At 38.6% G+C, this 17,818-nt stretch overlaps 1 protein-coding gene across 2 annotated transcripts; it reads right to left on the reverse strand.

The window, feature by feature from the left end:
- Positions 1 to 117: 117 nt before the first annotated feature.
- tex10 (testis expressed 10) lies at positions 118 to 17,759 on the reverse strand. 2 transcript variants are annotated; one of them, XM_043260426.1, is made up of 16 exons: positions 17,508 to 17,759; positions 16,875 to 17,083; positions 15,892 to 16,400; positions 15,582 to 15,791; positions 14,575 to 14,821; positions 14,382 to 14,494; positions 13,510 to 13,769; positions 13,278 to 13,416; positions 12,204 to 12,373; positions 11,399 to 11,576; positions 6,731 to 6,819; positions 6,507 to 6,640; positions 1,940 to 2,020; positions 1,673 to 1,842; positions 409 to 619; positions 118 to 304 (listed from the first exon to the last, which is right to left on the reverse strand). In XM_043260426.1, the coding sequence occupies exons 2-16, from the start codon at positions 17,055 to 17,057 to the stop codon at positions 194 to 196; spliced, it is 2,805 nt and encodes a 934-aa protein (XP_043116361.1). In that variant the 5' UTR covers positions 17,058 to 17,083; positions 17,508 to 17,759; the 3' UTR covers positions 118 to 193. The 2 variants fall into 2 exon arrangements, with proteins under 2 accessions (XP_043116361.1, XP_043116360.1); XM_043260425.1 differs by having other exon boundaries at positions 16,875 to 17,086.
- Positions 17,760 to 17,818: the final 59 nt, after the last annotated feature.

Below are 17,818 nucleotides of genomic sequence, written 5' to 3' on the forward strand. Positions count from 1 at the left end.
TTATGTTGATTATCAGATCAAAAATATTTTTTTTAATTCCTCCAGATCTGTATTTATAAACGTTTTTGTAAAAAAGAAAATAATTTAAAAAGTGAACAATGAAAGAGCCTAAACAACTATTATCACAAGTTTTATTTTCTTAATTCTGTACAAAATAGCTGAACTCAGAAATGAACACTGTGATGGTTAGTGATTAATAGATGTCCCTCATGCCCATGTTGGCCCGGTGACCAGACAGCGTCACGCTGTAGCAGTACAACAAATCAGTCAGCCACTGCTCTCGAGTCTCTCCACCGTAGAAATGCTGTAAAAACACAAGCACAACATTTAAGACGGCATCAGCAGCTAATAATGAGCTGTGCATGCTAACGTGTCAAGCGTATTTGAGAGCTGTGTGTGTTACCGTACCGTTAAGTCCTGTATGATATGTTGCAGTAGACTGGCGTTGGCCATCATGTGGTTGCGTAATTGAGTATGCTGAAGAAGTAACGACAGGATCTGTGCCAGCACAGGGAGCTCCTCCTCACAAAGGTCACACACGCGAAAAGACTGCAAGACCAGCCGCAGCAGCCTCGGTACTGTGCTCAACGCGGCAAAACATGCCTCCCACACGGCATCCCTGATGGTGACACAGACACATTTAAGTTTTGACAACTACATATTCTGCTTGGACCGCTCTAGTTCACCGCTCACCTATTTCTTTAACTATAAGCCCCAGTTTGTAACAAACTATGTGCTATGTTATGTGAAATAAGGTGGCAAAATGTAATGAATACAGCTTTAGATATTAATAAATAACATTCTAAAAATTATTTTTAATTACATAAATATTTAAAATTATTGTAATTAATAATTATACGCTTCTCATATTACAGAAACAAAACAAAAAAAAAAGACTTCACAATTTCTCAATTCTTTGATCACTTTTTCAAAACTTCACAAAGTGTGCACAACTGTAGATAATTTTCCTTTGCTTTTGCACTAAATGCATTCAATGACTACATCTTTCAAAATTACATACATGTTTTTCATATTCGACACACAAATCAGACAAACCTCTACGTACAGACAGGGCAATCTGAACATACTTACATCTTTTTTTTTTCCAGTTAGAGCAGTTAAGAGTTAACTGAACATGTGTTAAGTTCATTGCACACTTTACAAAATAAACAACCTTACATTGTGTCAATCATGTTCACACGTTGCCACAAAAAAACCCCATCTGATCAGGTTAGATTTTCTGCATTTTTGCATCTGTAACAAGCATTTTGACGGGAAAGGAAGAAAAAATTAAATAAATAAATAAAAGAACTGCATACGAAAATGTAATTACTATCTACAAACAAAAGGGGGAAACTTAGTAATAATTTTGTGGAATGTAAACTGACTTAAGCATTAAGAAATGTTGAAGGAAAAATTTTTAATGAATGGCTTCTTGACGAAAGTTTAGTTTTTTAGGAATTTCAGATGCATCAAAACTATTCACTTTATTATGAAATTCTTTAATTTGCTTTCTTCTTGAGAAAGCACTTTTGAACTTCCCTTAGTCTTGTTTCTAACTTCTCTTTGCTGTAATATCAAGCAGGGTTTCTTTGTGTACGCTTTGTGGTGTGTAAATGTTACTCTATGCAAATATTTGTGAGTGTGTAGGTGTGCGTGTTTGTGAGCACACCTCTTGCGGGCGCTCTGCTCCAGTTGTAGCAGCAGACTGAGCATGCTCAAGCAACAGTCAGACAGGAAGTGGAGGAGTGTGTCGCTGGGCAGGAAGTTGACATCCAATAACCGAGGAACACACCTTAAAATCGCTGCACAAACACAGTCTGGCACCACCACGAGTCCACACTGTAAAGAGTTGAAGAGAGTGTCACCGCAAACAGTGTCTGGCTCCACTGCCCACTCTATATGCAAAACATTCAACAGGAAAACACAAGTTGCTCACCAGATTCTTAATGATGGCGTTCTGTATCACATCAAAACACTGAGAGCGAGATCCTACAGTGTCCAGGCAGTGGCACACCTCCTGCAAACACGGTGCAGAAATTATTATGAGGTTATGAGTTAAATTCTTTAAATTCTGCATAATGTGCAGCGTTTCGTAAATGTAGTATAGCCCAGAGGCGGCTCTGATGCTGCTTTGGTTCTGTGTACATGAAATAAAGCATCAATGGAGCATTTATATGACATGAAACAGAAATTGTGATCGATGCTCCTTCCATATTTTGACGTAAGCGAAGCAGCTTTTTAAAGAAAAATTGGCAGGACTTTATTTTGTCGATAAGGAATTGATCAGATCATAGAAAGAGGGTGTTGCAAGTAAATTAGGCGCATGTTTGGGTTTTTTTGGAAGATAACGATGATGTGAAAATTTTAAAAGTATGTTTTATTAAATAAAATGAAATGTATTGATTATAAACAGAAATTATACATTTATATGAAAAAAAAATGGAAAAGGTCATAACGCCCTTAACATGTTTTGCACTTCTGCACCTCTGTATAATAAAATGTTATGAGCCTTGATTGACTTTTTGGATGAGTGCAGATCTTATTTTGTCCTTAGGCCTGTTGAAATTATATGAAAATATTTAAATCCATATTCAATTACAAACAAATTTGTAATTAGTCACAAAATACTTATGACAGATTTCTCATGACTGTGTACTCCTACAAAATAGTCTGAAATTAATTTCTGCATTGAAGCAAACATTTATTTAAAAAAAAAAAAAAAAAAAGTAAATAAAAAAAAAAATAAAACCAAGCCAAAGGCTGGGCGAAAGGACTAAACAGATTTTAGGAACATAAGTCATCTTCAGAGAAGAGTCGTTTTACAAACTGAAAGCTGATAGAGAGATGAGACTTTTTCCTATCTCATTCTACAAAGAACCTTTGAATTATACATCACAACATCTTAACATCTGACACACACACGTTTTAGGTGAGTCAAAAATAAATCCCTGGTCGCAGACAAAAGAGAAGTCTGCAGAGAACAAAGAATCCTATAGCACCACACACACCCATATACAGTGACAGGCTCAAAGGGCTGGCCCTGGCCACTATGGGCTGGCGGTCGTAATGGAAGTTGACATTGGACAGATTAGCGATGCCCTGCCACTCTCTGAACTGATATTTTATGAGCACAAACAATAAATAAGTGTGTGAGCGTATGTGTGTGTGTGTGTGTGCGAAAAATCTAATAGTGCTAATAACATTAGAGCAGATTAGATTAAACAGATGAAAGCGAAGAGGAATGTCATTCAGAGCAGGTTATTATCAGACATTAATCAGGCTAACAGTGTTAAGAACACATTACACATGCTTTAGATTAGAGACGCCTGATTGGCAATAAAGGAATGGACCCCCAGCAGCCATGCGCTCTAGCTCTCTCTCTCATACACACACACACCACTCAAACTTAATTCGATGCTAATTGGCAAGCTATATATCTGAGAAACAGTGAGTGAGAATTTTCTTTAAAAGTGTGATGTGAAATCCCAATAGGATTAGGAGGACACTTTTTAGCACATTTTTTTTTAGCACATTAGGATTTCTTAGCAGAGCTGTAATAAAAAAAAAAAAGGTGCTAGAAAAAAAATCTAATTGTTCATATTTACTTGGTAACATATTCAATATCCCAGAAATGTAAAGATGAATATTAATTATATATGAACAAAATATATACAAATATGAACAAAAATCTACAATATGATATGCGCAATTAATTTGTACATATTTTATGAGCACTAATAATACAGTGTGTGAGCGTATGTGAGTATGTGTGCTAATAGCATTAGAGCAGATTAAATTAAACAGATGAAGGTAGAGAGTAACACACACACATACATATGCATATACATATATATATATACACATACATACATACACATATACACACACACACACACACACACATATATATGGAAACACATGAATATAGTAATAAACATGGTATGTATTTGTTTGGCCAGTGTTGTGGGTTTTGGTTATTTGGCTGTTGTAAGACCTTTGAAATAATAGAAATCACTTGGTGAATACATATGGCCATGTAATGCAGTCAAGAGCTGTCTGGAACTACATTCTCCATGCAGTTCCCCCCAAAAAATAAATCACACACCTTATAACAAGTTCAGCCAATCAGATTCAAGCATTCAATGGTCCTGTAAATACACACACACACATACCACCAAGAAGGACGAACCACATACAACAGGAGCAACTGTGGATGCAAGAGGAAGCTGTCTAAAAGCAATGTCCAGGTACTAACCCGGATTGTATCCAAAAAAACTGCAGAACTCTCCCGTTTTCAACAAAAGGTCAATATACATGCCCGTCTGCTATAGCCAAACCTTTGGTCACTCATGCCAATGCCAAACTGTGGATAATGTGAAACTGTCTTTCCCACATCCGGGAGAGTTACGGTGCGGAGAAGGAGTCTTCTTCCACCAGCATCATGTAGTGACCTGGCCACTATTCTGCGAGAACAATGGCTCAAAATCCCTCTGGCCACTGTGCAGGACTTGCATCTGTCATTCCCAAGATGAACTGATGCTATATTGGCCGCAAAAGGAGGAATTACACCATACTAACGAATTACCGTCTAAAACCAAGCCTTTTCATTGTCCAACCCCTGTATATGCAAACTTTATGAACTATATCTTAAATTTATATCAAAGTGATAAATGTGTGGGTTTTTTTTTTTTGCAATTTCTAATTAAGCAAGTTAAGTGATTAAGTTGAGAGAAAGTGTTTCTTGTGCATATGAATGTGAGGAGGGAAACGGGCTCACATTCCTCATTAAGGCCCATTATTCTCCATCAGCCTCACCTGCTGGCATCATCTCCCCCGTCACTCCTCATTACCGTATCAACGGTGATGCCAGCCATCCCTCTACACCTTTACTGTCTGATTGACTTAGACACAAAAAATGAAAGTCCGGAGAAAATTGCATAGAGGAATTAGCTGTGAGTGTAGTAAAGGGAGGGGGGCAGTGAGAGTCAGCCCCTGGCCCGAGGGTGTGGTTTTGTTGGGTTTTAATTTCTGTGTAAAATGTCAGGCGGTGATGGTGTCCGCTGGCTGGCATTAGCATTTGCTTTAGCCAGGAGCGCTCTGATAACCAGCCCTTATTGAAATATGGAGACACCTACACCGGTGCGACGTGATAAACCTTCCCCTGCTCAACGAACTGGCCGTCTCCGGGGGGAAACTAAAACTCACTGCGTTGAATAACAACCCGAGTGGTCCTGCACTGAATCAAGTGAACACCTGCTTCCTGGTAAAAGTTAAAAATTGCATACGATCGGCATGAAAGCATGATGGGTGTGATTAAGGTGAACAGCACGACTGACATCTTTTACATGATGTGCAACAACACCGCTTGGTTTTTATTACATATTTGCAGGAACAAAACGGGAATTTTAATTTCACATCAAAAAAAAAAATATTCTTCAGTGTTAACACGAAAAACACTGTATTTATCGTTATTCCCATAGTTTGATAATATTAAGGTTGAACTACGAATGCACTGCCTGTTTTTTTTCCTCTGCAAAAGGCATGGACAGCTATTTTGCATATGATTCTGTTGAATACGGATTTGTAGCGGTTTCCATTTCAGGTGCAAGATTTATAGGAGGAAAGTATTAAAATGACAAGCAATGCGATTTAATAGCATTTGCGCTCATCACATTACTGGTATTTGTGTATTTATTTATGCCCAAAAAGCATGTTCTAAACTATTTTGTGTCTGTGTCGTAAGTAGATCCCCTGCACCTGATGAGCATCAGCTCTGCTTATTTGTGACTGCATAATTTGCGCTGCGCCTGGTGTATTGCGTTGGTCGTTATGTAAATGAGATGTTTCGCCTGTGTGCTTTAATTTAGTCGCGCGTCGTCAATAGAGCGCCCATCGGCGCCGGCTCGGAATTGCGCTCTCGTACTAATTTTTCCCTTGTTTCGTAAATCTGTCCCTTTGTCTTTTACAATAATATGATGCCTCTGAATTACATTTCCTTATTTTTATCTTCATTTTTGTGCCAGGTAAAAATACTGTGCAATGCAAATACATCTAACCAACAGCACACAGATGAGCGGACTGACTCCAGAGCAACCAATGATTGACACGAGCCACACTAACTGACAGAGCAGATGCGAGAGGACAGAGATGCTCACGAGGGACAGAACAGATGACAACAGGATTAGAAACATACGCCAGAGATTGACAGCAGAACAACTGACATAACACACGTTGTTGGAGCGACTGAAGGTGGAGAAAGAGACTGACAGGTGAGAGAGGGCGAGAGAGAGAGAGAGAGAGAGAGAGAGGGAGGGCGAGAGAGAGAGAGGGCGAGAGAGAGAGAGAGAGAGAGAGAGAGAGGCGAGAGAGAGAGAGAGAGAGAGAGAGAGAGAGGGCAGAGAGAGAGAGAGAGAGAGAGAGAGAGAGAGAGAGAGAGAGAGAGAGAGAGAGAGAGAGAGAGAGAGAGAGACAGAGGGCGAGAGAGAGAGAGAGAGAGAAATCACCTCCACTATGTCCCAATGGTGAAGGAACTGCTCCAGGGTTGTAGCGAATATGCTGAGGGGTGAGAGTGTGGAGGAGGGCAACAGGCTGTCTTCATCTGTGTCCTGCAGGGCCCGAAGCATCTCAGAGGAGAAACCTGAAGCAGAGGATCATGGGAATACCACTTTATCAATATCGGGTATGCTGTCAGTACTCATATCATTGAATGTGATGTGTGTGCGCGCACCTGTTAGTGTAGTGAAAAAGAAACTGAGGTAATCTACATCCTTCACCGGCACATCCTGTGAACTGCTCAACCAGCCACTCAGAGGAGACCTGCAGGGAAGCACACATGCATTACTGTGCAGTGGTCCGGCACTGATCCGCTCTCCCGTTACACATCTCACACTGTACTTGAGTGTGTGCGTGTGGTGAGAATGTCAGTCTAAAAATACTGGCCATCTGAGCTCCTTCATTTCCTTTGAAATCAACCTCCCGCCACAAACACGCTCACCTTCAGCGAATGAGAACACTCACGGTATTAAGGAAACGCTGAGGTCATCCTTACAATATGACAGACAACACTTACTGTTCCTTAAGAAGATTTTAAGACATTCCATGAACCACCAGAGGGATTTTCTCCACCTTTAACTCCTTAAAACTCCACCTATTCAATCAAAATACATTTTAACCCAGTGATGCATACTTTCCACAATTTTCTTTTAGAAATACATAAAGGCATCCGTTTGGAAGGATGGGTTTAGACAAAACCAATACAGATATACAGATATTTTATATAGCCACTATTTGGAATATTAATATCGGTGCATGGTTAGCATATATATATATATATATATATATATATATATATATATATATATATATATATATATGATTTGAACTTTTTAGTCATCAAAAAACAAACCAAAAAAATAAAAATAAAAAACCTTCAAAAGGATGCATCACTGTTTTAATCAGCACAACTACTATCATTAATTAGTCTTAGTTTTCCTGGACAGCAAATTATTGCAGCAAACATTACAGCAAAATTATAAAATGTAAAAGTATGTATTACTGCGTTAAAGTGTAGTTTGATTCAATAGGTTCATAGAGCTTTGAGGAGTTAAAGGTGGAGTTATTGTGCAAAACACCCTCTGGAGCTTCATGGAATGTCTTAAAATCTTAAAAGTGTTGATTTATGAAAGATCATGTCTGGATTAATGTCTGTTGGAAATATTTAAATATAAATATTTTTTATATAATATAAATTATAAAAAAATAGATGAAAAAATTTACATAATAAAGTTGAAGTACATCATTAAGCAGCAATGAACAGAAGAAGATGTTTCCACTCTTCAAGGAAGCCAAACCATTAACAGCTATTATTTATTATCCATTTCTTCGCATTAAGCAGAGATAAAAAAAATAAATAAAAAACAAAACCATGAAATGTTGCCAAATGAAGTACCACCAGCTTTTGAAGAGATTTTCCCAGTTGGTTCTTAACAGTTAAAGCGTGCAAATCACCCAGATAATTGCTGTGATCAAACAGAGTGCAGGAGAACCAAGAGGTCACAGCCAAGACCTTCAGGTCAGTCCATCACGGGCTCCATGTGTTGCTGTGCTTCTGTGCGTGTTCAAGGCCTCAGTGGGAACTTGATGGCAAGACATTGTCAGAAGTGACCATTTTATACACGCACTTTTATGAGGAGGAAATCAGAGAGAACTAGTGTGTCTGTGTGCCCAAGTTAAAGCTATTCGAGGACAATCCACACAGTCTTATGATTCTCCCTTATAGATGTGGATCAGTCTCGAGGCCAATAAAGTGAATGAATATCTGATCTTTTACTTGTTTTGATTTCATTTCTCTTGTGATTGTGGAATGAGCATGTGCTGGACTTCCTTAATACATACTGATTGGCTCATTTCCCATCAACCCATTAGTTAAAAGAAGCCAGACACACACACACATACGGCAAGATACACAGAGGAAAAAAATTCTACTGTTCATTGTATCTTTTTGTGTGCCAACCACACACACACACACACACACACACACACACACAATATATATACTACTAACCATTCTTCTCTAAGTTTAGCAACACTTTCTGAACCCGATGGTCACCGTATCAAACTCTTTCAGAGTTAGTCGTTTCGCTGATGTGATCAAAGTGAAATTCTTGTGAAGGACAGAATGTTAGGTTCATGTTGTTCTGAGGATTGGCTCTCTTAACGGCATGTCACGCAGTTCTGCCATGAACAGAAGCGGCCTTAAGTGATGCTTCACTTATCGTGCAGGAATCCTGTCACGGGGCCAGACTTTTTCAAAAGTGCAGTCGGTGTGAATTCACTTGCCGTAGCATTTGTTTTGGAATTCTGGTGCGACTCTGAACAGGGAACTCTAATCGTTCCTTGTCTCATCAAAAGAGTAATACTGCCCTCTGTAGGTGTTCCAACACATTTCGCAAAGTCTTGGTATTGAGAACAAATAATAGGCCAGAGGAAAGGCGGTGTATCCAAGATACACTCACACACGTCACTCGGGGACGCAAAGTCACACACTTAGTGTGTTCACAAACATTGCTCCCATTAGGATTTAAGGGGAAACCACAAATAAAAGAGTGGCTTTAGGCTAGTGACTATAAGAAAAGCAATGGGGACACAGCGTGTCACAAAGACACACACACAGAGACACACACCCTAAGGCCCTCAGCATGCAGAGGAATGCAAAAAAAAAAAAAGAAGTATTCTGTCAATCACCAATGAACAAGTAACAGAAAGTTGATTACTCATCCTGCAACAAATCAACTAGTAAAAAAAAAAAAAAAAACTTGGATGCTTATCATACCAATCCTCTTGTGAGCCTTTCACAATTTGTTTTTATAAATATGAATGGTAACACTTTGTTACTTAACTATTTGCTTAAAGCACGTAATAATGCCTTTTTCTACATTCCTACCCAAAACCCTACCATATATATATATATATATATAGATAGATAGAGAGAGAGATTATAATAATATATTTATTGTAGTACAGTATATATTGATTTTTGACATTTTCAGTGCTATCAGGCTAAAGTTATCATTTTCCAAAATGTCTTACATCCACTCCAATTACCTAAAACCAACATTGCTGAGGTAACGGTATTTAAATAAAGAGTTGAACTTTTTAAGAAACGTTTATATTAGAGCTGACTGCACTGGCTATCAATAGCTGCTTGAATAAAATTCAAGGTTGCCAACAAAACAACTCGCTCTGCACCTAGTTACCTAAATTCAGTAATTTGGACTTGTGTGCCCTCCAGAAGCTTGTATTCTGCAAGTGAAGAATCTCAAAGGGGCACTAAATCACTTTCATACACCTTAACTGTGGAATGACCTTCCCAGCTTAATGAAGAAATGGCTAAAACACAACTATTTGTTTAAAAAAAAAAAAAAAAAAAACTTCTAACACTAGCTTTCTGTATAAATCTACTCGTTTTCCTTTTCATTCTTTTATATAAACAAACAAAAAAAAACCTTGCTATGCATATTACGCTAGACTAACAAAGACTTGCCATAGCACTAACATATTACTGCTGTTTTTTTGGTTTTGAATGCTTCTATTGTCCCTGGTTGTGAGTCGCTTTGGATAAGGAATTAATAGAAATATTATTAATACATAATACATTAATACAATTAATAGAATAAAAATAATATATTAAAGGTAAACCTTGATGCAATTGTTATGAAGAAAAAAATTTGAAATTCATATTTGTTGTTTTTAACTGTTTTGGCACATTTGTAACCTTTTTACCTTTATATATTTCAATTAAACTGATTATTTAGGCGAAATTATTCAACAACACAACTACTCAATTTGCTCATCCCTTCTCCTTTCCTGAAGGCGCTTTCTGTTCTTCACATCCTTCTTGTTAAAAACTGTGCAAAATACTAAGTGTTGTGTATACTTAAGTCAGTTATAACTCAGAATATTCTATACTTACTGCAGTATGACCTCGGCCTCACTGAGCAGTGACTCATGGCTCTGTTCCACCTCATTACGGCCAATCATGGTTAATGACTAGCGGTCACGGCCAATCAGAGTTAAGTGGGAGAATTGGCCATCCTCTGATCATGCCGCACAGCGCTTGGCTGTCTCTGATTGGTTAAATTGTTTGATTCTATTAGCAGTGAAAACTCTGAGACTGCTGTCTCCTCTCGGCAGTCACAGAAAACAGAGTCATGATCATTTAAACATGATGCAGATTCAGACAGAAACTCCCCTCCAGGGGCCGGGCTGCACATGCGTTACCACTCTCCATCCAACATGTATACATTTTCAAGTTATCTTGTAGGTTAGGATATTGCCTTTGAAATATTTTTTATTTTATTATTTTATTCTGTAAACTATACCAGTGAAAACCCATGGTTCTCGGTACCAAAGCAAAACACAAAAACATGCTAATTAAAAACAAATATTTTTATAAAGTGAAAGTCCAAAAAGTTTACATTATTCTAAATAACTATAATACATTTCTGGCATCATGTCTAAATGTCCAAAGTTGGGTTCTGAAGGGTTGTCATGAATACCTTCACATTTCTGTGTGCATGTGATACATATTGGTTTTACTCAAGAAGCGGGTTGACCGGTACCAAACAAAACCTGGTGTTGTGACGTTTTATATTTTTTAGTACCGACTTGGTACCAAACTACCGTGTCTTTTGACAACACTACCGAGACTGCTGGCCTAAACAGTGAAACAAGTTCACATGTTGCAACAATACCACACACGGTTCTTTTTCGCTAGCTTTTTACACCCATGCCCTGTACCCCATGGGAAACTAGATCTCTTATGCCCCAGAGCGGAACACTGGAAGCAGACCTTAGGACTGCATTAGTGCACGGTGATGTGTCGTAACCCTCATACCTCAGGTGTATGGTGCGTATTAGCATGGTGGCCAGGCTAGCCGACACTCTCCCAGTGTTGCAGACCTGACTGAGACATGCCAGAAGCTCTGAGGGAAACACTGTCAGGAAATGGAGAATCTGAACCAGCCTCTTCTGGGACTCCACAGGCAACACCACCACACAGCCCTCCTGTGGATCTACAATGTGAGACATACATGTGACATAAGCACACGGATATAATAACACAGAAAAATTTGAATATAATAGTTCTGCTCAGCTTGGAGCATTTTTACATCTTCAAACCAGAATAATATTTCACAGAATAATAATAAAAAAAATCATTAAAAATGTAATTATAAAATAAAATTGCACAAATATAGACAACTTCAAAAACCTAGAAATGCTTTATTATTATTCATTCTAATTGTGAAACTTGGGAAAGGAAAGAGTTCCCCCTAGTGACAGATTTACGTATCTGCTAAAGCTCGACAGTAAAGGAATAACTGTCTGTGAGGAAGAGAGGCAAAAAAAAAAAAAAAAAAAAGCACGAGAGAAAGAGGTTTGTCCCATCAGAGATCACAGATAGACGGACATTATTAGCTGCTGACGCACGCTGCTGATGTCATGAGTCCTAACACACACAAAGGGAGTGCTGTGCTCCCGAAACACAAAACTACAGAGAGCTTATATCACACTAAGAACCGGAGACGCCACCACTCTAATGCTCACCCTGACTACAGCCCGATCCCTTACACAAGTCTCTCTCATGCACACACGCGTTATAGAAGTGAGACAGTATTAAACAGTTATTTGTGAGTGCATACCGTAAATACTGCAGGCATTTTTCTGAAGACTCTGCAGAAGGTCTTTATTGCCCCTCGCAGCAGCTGGATGGATGATCTCCAGCAGATGTGCCGAGAGCTGAGGATTCCTGCTGCCCAGCTGAACCAACTGCACCGGCAGTGACGCCAGCCAACGCGCCAGAATCCTGCTCCTGAAAGAGAGGGAGACCTTAGACCCTTCACCTCGTCACAAAGTGCATTGCTAGACTTTGTAATTTTACAAACAAAACTAGACAATCAGTCGACAATTTTTTACATGATTGTGTCGATTAATTAATCGATTTAATTGCATTTGGCTGTGCAAATTATTTAAAGCTATTTGTGTTTTAATTGAGAATAATGACATAATAATAATAATGACATAAAAATAATTGAAGTGAGAATAATGACAATTTAAAGTCCACCATTCATTTTTAATGAAATAATACTCTTAATAAGAAACTAAAACTGACAGCAGGATTTGTTGAACAGCTGATTCATTCAACACTTTAACTGCAAAAGTAACCTCATACAGCATTATCACCCTAATGTCTTGAATTTTAGGGTATAACTGCTTTTATGGAAATGTTGCCCTGCATCATATTGGTCAACTTTATGAAATGTAAGATGATGTACAGGTCTGTGGGCAGAGGCGGTACCTTAACTGTTAAAATTTTTTAATCATGTTATTTTGTTCAAAACTAATTAACCAATTAAACATGACTGACTATAAAAACATAGTGAAATACTGCACACTAATGCATTTCGTCGTTAATTTAATCAGAGGTGTAGATATAATCAGCTTCTTAGTAGAAATAAAATATACCAAAATAATCATTACAGAGGGAAACACTTTTTTTGGTTGAAATCAAAATTTCTGAAATGTCGTTCTGTTCACTTTTCATCACTATAATTTATCTTCAAAAAAAATTGAATTAATAAGCACTTCTAATTAATTAATGACCTCTGAACGGTACTGTGTGTATATAAAAAACATAGTTAGAAAGATCGGAAAAACACTGATGCTGAAATAAATTTGACCGTTCAAGGCCAGACAAATGGCTGGTGGACACCTACCGAGCAATATGAGGATGGTTTTGATGCTCTTGAATGTAGAGTTGACTGAAAAAGCGCAGCAACAAAGTGCGGACATTCACAGCCAGGTTCCTCTGCTGATACTGCACATACACAGCCTGCAGGAGATCATCTGTCACCACTGAAAACACAAACAAACACATTTGAAATTCAGCAGACATTTATTAACGAAAAAGAAAAAGAAATTGTCTGGCATAAAGAAAACCGGCCTCACCGCGGCTGCGCTGAGTGACAATCATCCTCCACACCACCTCCAGTAAGGCTGCCAGGTGCTTTGAGCTCAGCTTGCCCCCATTGGACAATGTATCCCTAATAAATACCCGGATTGGTCCGAGCCAGTCAGCATCTTCGGCTTCTATGTGGTCCTGGCCCCGAAGACTGAGTGTCACCATAACCTGACACAACGTCACGTTTAGAGCTAGCGGTTCCACACTGCTCCCAGCAACCGTTCCAGCTGCTAGCTGCTGCCTCATTCTGAAGACAAAAATACAGAGATAATTAACACTTTTTAAATCCGTAGTTCTCAGTCGCTTTTGCATTAGAAAGCTTCCATGGAGGCTGTAGAATTAAAATGATTCTATTATCTATTAGTAGCGGTAACAGCTCTAAATTGCCACCGGACATGTGTGGAGATGGAAGACTTGTGTAAGAATCGGTCTTGTGTATAGTGTATAGGTTGACGGGTTCTCATCATGAATATAGCCATAGGTGCTGGAATGGTGTTAAAAAAGAAAGAAATAGTACTAGTAATGGTAATAGTATTAACTAACATATATGGTAATTAAAAGTAAGCTAAGGTTGCTTTAATTGAATATGATTTCTAGAGTGTAAAAAGCACTGTATTTTTTTATTTTACAATGTATATATTTTTATTTTGTTCCACTGATATATGAAAGGGATAAGGCAACAAAGGAGGGTATTTGTTTTTTGTTTTGTTTTTTATGAAATGTGACATGTTTTAAACAAAATACATAAACTGAACTTAAAACACTAAAAAAAGGAACATACAGTTCAAAAATGAAAAGTGATTCATTTACATGGACCAAAAAAACACTATTGCTAAAAAAATTTGAATTCTTTGGTCACCTCTTTCCATCAGCTTTTTTCTTGTGTCTTGCCACCTCCAGCAGGCCATAGGGGAAGTTCTTCATGAAGTGGTGTTTGAAATCCGTCAGGTATGAATTCCTGAACCAGGCATCCTGCACGGTACAGCAAGCACAGGATTCATGTGAGATTTATGCGTGCTTTATGTGGCTATAAACATTTCAGATGTACGTACCAGTATGTCCTGTTGGTCTCTCTGTGGGGTAAGTCTTCTCAGTAACTGTAGTATGGTGAGGATCTGGAACATAAGAGCCATGGCCTCCGCAGAGAGCAGGTGGCCGCTGTCTGTCTGCACACGATCTCCACCTGCCGCCTCCACCCAGATCTCCAGCAACAGAGGCACCAGGGTTCCTGCAAAGCCCTGCACCGTCTCAGACGAGCAGAGTTCCTTATTCATTCCAGCCCCTGCCTTAGTGTCCGGCCTGCACAAAACCAACATTGGAGCGGTATACTATTAGACGCATAGCCTTTCTGTCCTTTGAACAAACTGAAAGGAGTACAAAGTACTCAGCGATATAATGGGCCTAAAAAAGCAGTACAATTCTTTCATGCAAATTTTGCTACCTGACCATGATACAATAGTGTTGCTATTCAAGGCAGTTTATGCAGTTTGACATTTTTTTTTATGATGTAATTTGTAATTCAGATGGGTTGACAAACATATCTTGAATGCAACGTATGTCACTTTAGATAAAGGATTGCCAATTGAATAAATGTAAAATCAAACAGTGCGACTGGCCAATAAAAAGTTGCATTACATCAAATCTTTAACTATAAGAAATTTTACTAAAGACAAAGTGGTTAATTCTGATTCCTTCTATTTATTATTTCAATATTAAAAAATACTTTGCAATATGCCATTTTACTGTACAACAAACCTGCTGTACAGTGAAGATGAATAAACAATACTCACTTTGTAACAAACGCAATTTTTGTGGTCACTCCCTAAATCTCTATTGTATGTTCACTAAAAATGAAGAATTTTTTTTTATTAAATTGATACGATTTTTTGGTGATGTACCGCACGGCAAGCCAAACCAAATGTCATCATGCCCTAATTTGGGCACCTCTGATATAAACAAATACCTTTCGTGCAATATTCAGTCTGTCTATATGGAGGATTATATTGATAATGGAAAGAGAAATGAGTCTGCCATCATTTACTGTAACAATTAAACGTACCTTAGCCGATAAGTGGAGTGTGGGGTGGGAACGGCCCCAGAATTTTCAAACATTTGGATCCTGCCCTTGCCAAAGACATGCTCCTCCCAGCTCACATCTACAGGTGTCACCGAGCCTTTCTCTCCAGCCCACATTCCAAGACCAATCATGCTGGTCACCCCTTCCTCCAGAGGCCTTTCCTCGACAACTGCCTGCAGAAAACTCCCCAACCTGAATGGATACACAACTTATTAATAACAGAAAAGCACACAGAAAGAACGGGAGAAAAAAAAAGGACTGAATATTATCAATCGTTTTTGGAATGCAATACCTAAGCAGCACAGTGAGCCTCCACTGCTGTGCCGTTACAGAGCGGCTCGTGCTGATAGTCAGAGCAAAGCTCCCTTTCCCGGATTTATCCTGCCCCGTTCCAGATTTCCGCTTTTGGGAAATGAGCTCTAGAAAGTTTGTCAGAAGAACAGTATGCCTCTGAGAAAGAAGCCCGGGATAGTGCTCCAGCAGCACATCCAGGACCCGGAGGGCATCTTCCTGAATTGCTTCCGAGATGTGAGTCATGGCACAAGTGAGGTGGGCGCTGAGCAGGGGGAAGAACGGAGCCACGCGCTCAGCGGAGATGCACTGAGCGATGAAACGCAGCAGGCGCACTGCAGCTGCTCGCACGGAGCCATCCTTGTCGGTGAAGAGTGCCGCCACCTCAGAGAGCACCGCCGATGCATGCAGCTCAATCAGAGTAGGCTGAGCCGACAGCAACTCCCGCAAACCCACCAGGGCTCCCTGCTTTATATTACTGTTGATGTGGTGGAGCTTGGACAACAGATCCTGAGAGAGTGGGGATGGGGGGGTGCATATTAACGATATTACGTTACATTGACACGTCACCATGTTAACTTTGGAGCCCTTTAAGGGAAATTCAGCGTTCCCTCGCAAAACTTTGGCCAACTCAGATAAACACTTCCTATTTACTTTACGCTTCGAGTGGTTCAGACAGCTCTGTACATTCATGAAGTAGTTTTTATTTTAAACAGAAATATAAAGAAATACAGTTAGTGCTTAATCCAATGCACAATTTTGATGTTGCAAGTGAACGCAAATATCTTTGTGAGAGAATGTAAAGTTTTCCAGTGGAAACGAATTGGAAAGGAATTGAAAAACTTTTTTTTTTCTTTCACCCACTATGTCCCTTAAGAGGCTCCGTAGTTAACTCATATTATTGATGCTTTGCTTCACATTGATGTAATAAACCACAAAAGGTATAAAGTCAGTGTACAGTGTGATACTGTGTGCTTTACGTACCTTAATGTCTAGCTGCCTGTGTGTTGTCGGCCCTGAATCCGCATGCTTTAGCTGCTCTGGTAAATGGATAGCTTTTGACCTGAAGTTGACGTTTGTTGCATTGTCTGCTTTTGGCTTCTTTTTGCCAACCTTTAGCTGAATTTTCTGAAAATCGCCTTGTCTTTTTTGCTTTTTCGCTTTCATTCTTCAGTCGTTCAGGGAAAAAAAAACTACTGGAAGAAAAACAAAGCAACAGTAATACGCATTTCACATTAAATATTATTAAATTAAAATGTTGAGTACATTTTAGAAAAAATAATACACTTCGATATCAAAAGTTAATAACAAAAATAAAACCAATATGATAAACAGAAAAAGGGAAATCAAAAAAAAAACGTTTAAACATATTTTAAAGAGAATATTTAAAATACGTATCAATTTAAATAATTGCAAGATTTACAGCGACAAAAAGTTTTATTTAAGCATGTAACGTTATTAGTCGCTGTAATCACGTTTGCACGTTTAATTTGTTGTGTATATCATTACGAATAAGCGTGGCTGCACGCAGCCTTAATTATCAGCAAACAACCACACTGCACAAATTTATTCACTCGATTAACACAATAAAACTTGAGATAAATGTATTTCACTAACCACAGATAAATCACTCGTGCTGCTGTTGAGCCATTAGGGGTCCATCAACCTCTGTTGAGAAAATAGTCCGTCTAAACACATGCCTGATTACATTTAACACAGCAGCTTTTTTTATTAGAATGTTTGCTAAATAAATACAGATATCGGATCACTTATGAAATATTTTATTTAAATGAAATATATCTATAGATAGATAGATACTAAAAATTATAGTGACAAATCAAGATTGTATGGCAGTCTTTGTCGGGAGTCGAATAAAGTTCTCTTCAGAATAAAGGTTTTGGTTGTGGTTCCGGTCAAGTTCTGTTCAC

The sequence above is a fragment of the Puntigrus tetrazona genome, chromosome 16 (assembly GCF_018831695.1).
Source record: "Puntigrus tetrazona isolate hp1 chromosome 16, ASM1883169v1, whole genome shotgun sequence".
NCBI lineage: Eukaryota > Metazoa > Chordata > Actinopteri > Cypriniformes > Cyprinidae > Puntigrus > Puntigrus tetrazona.

Bases quoted from the DNA above. Each gene is read 5' to 3' on its own strand.
- tex10 (XM_043260426.1), bottom strand. From the start codon at position 17,057: ATGAAAGCGAAAAAGCAAAAAAGACAAGGCGATTTTCAGAAAATTCAG. The intron at 15,792-15,891 runs GTATTGCATTCC...GTATCCATTCAG, and splicing joins AGGCTCACTGTGCTGCTTAG to GTTGGGGAGTTTTCTGCAGG. The intron at 11,577-12,203 runs GTATGCACTCAC...CTCACATTGTAG, and splicing joins AAATGCCTGCAGTATTTACG to ATCCACAGGAGGGCTGTGTG.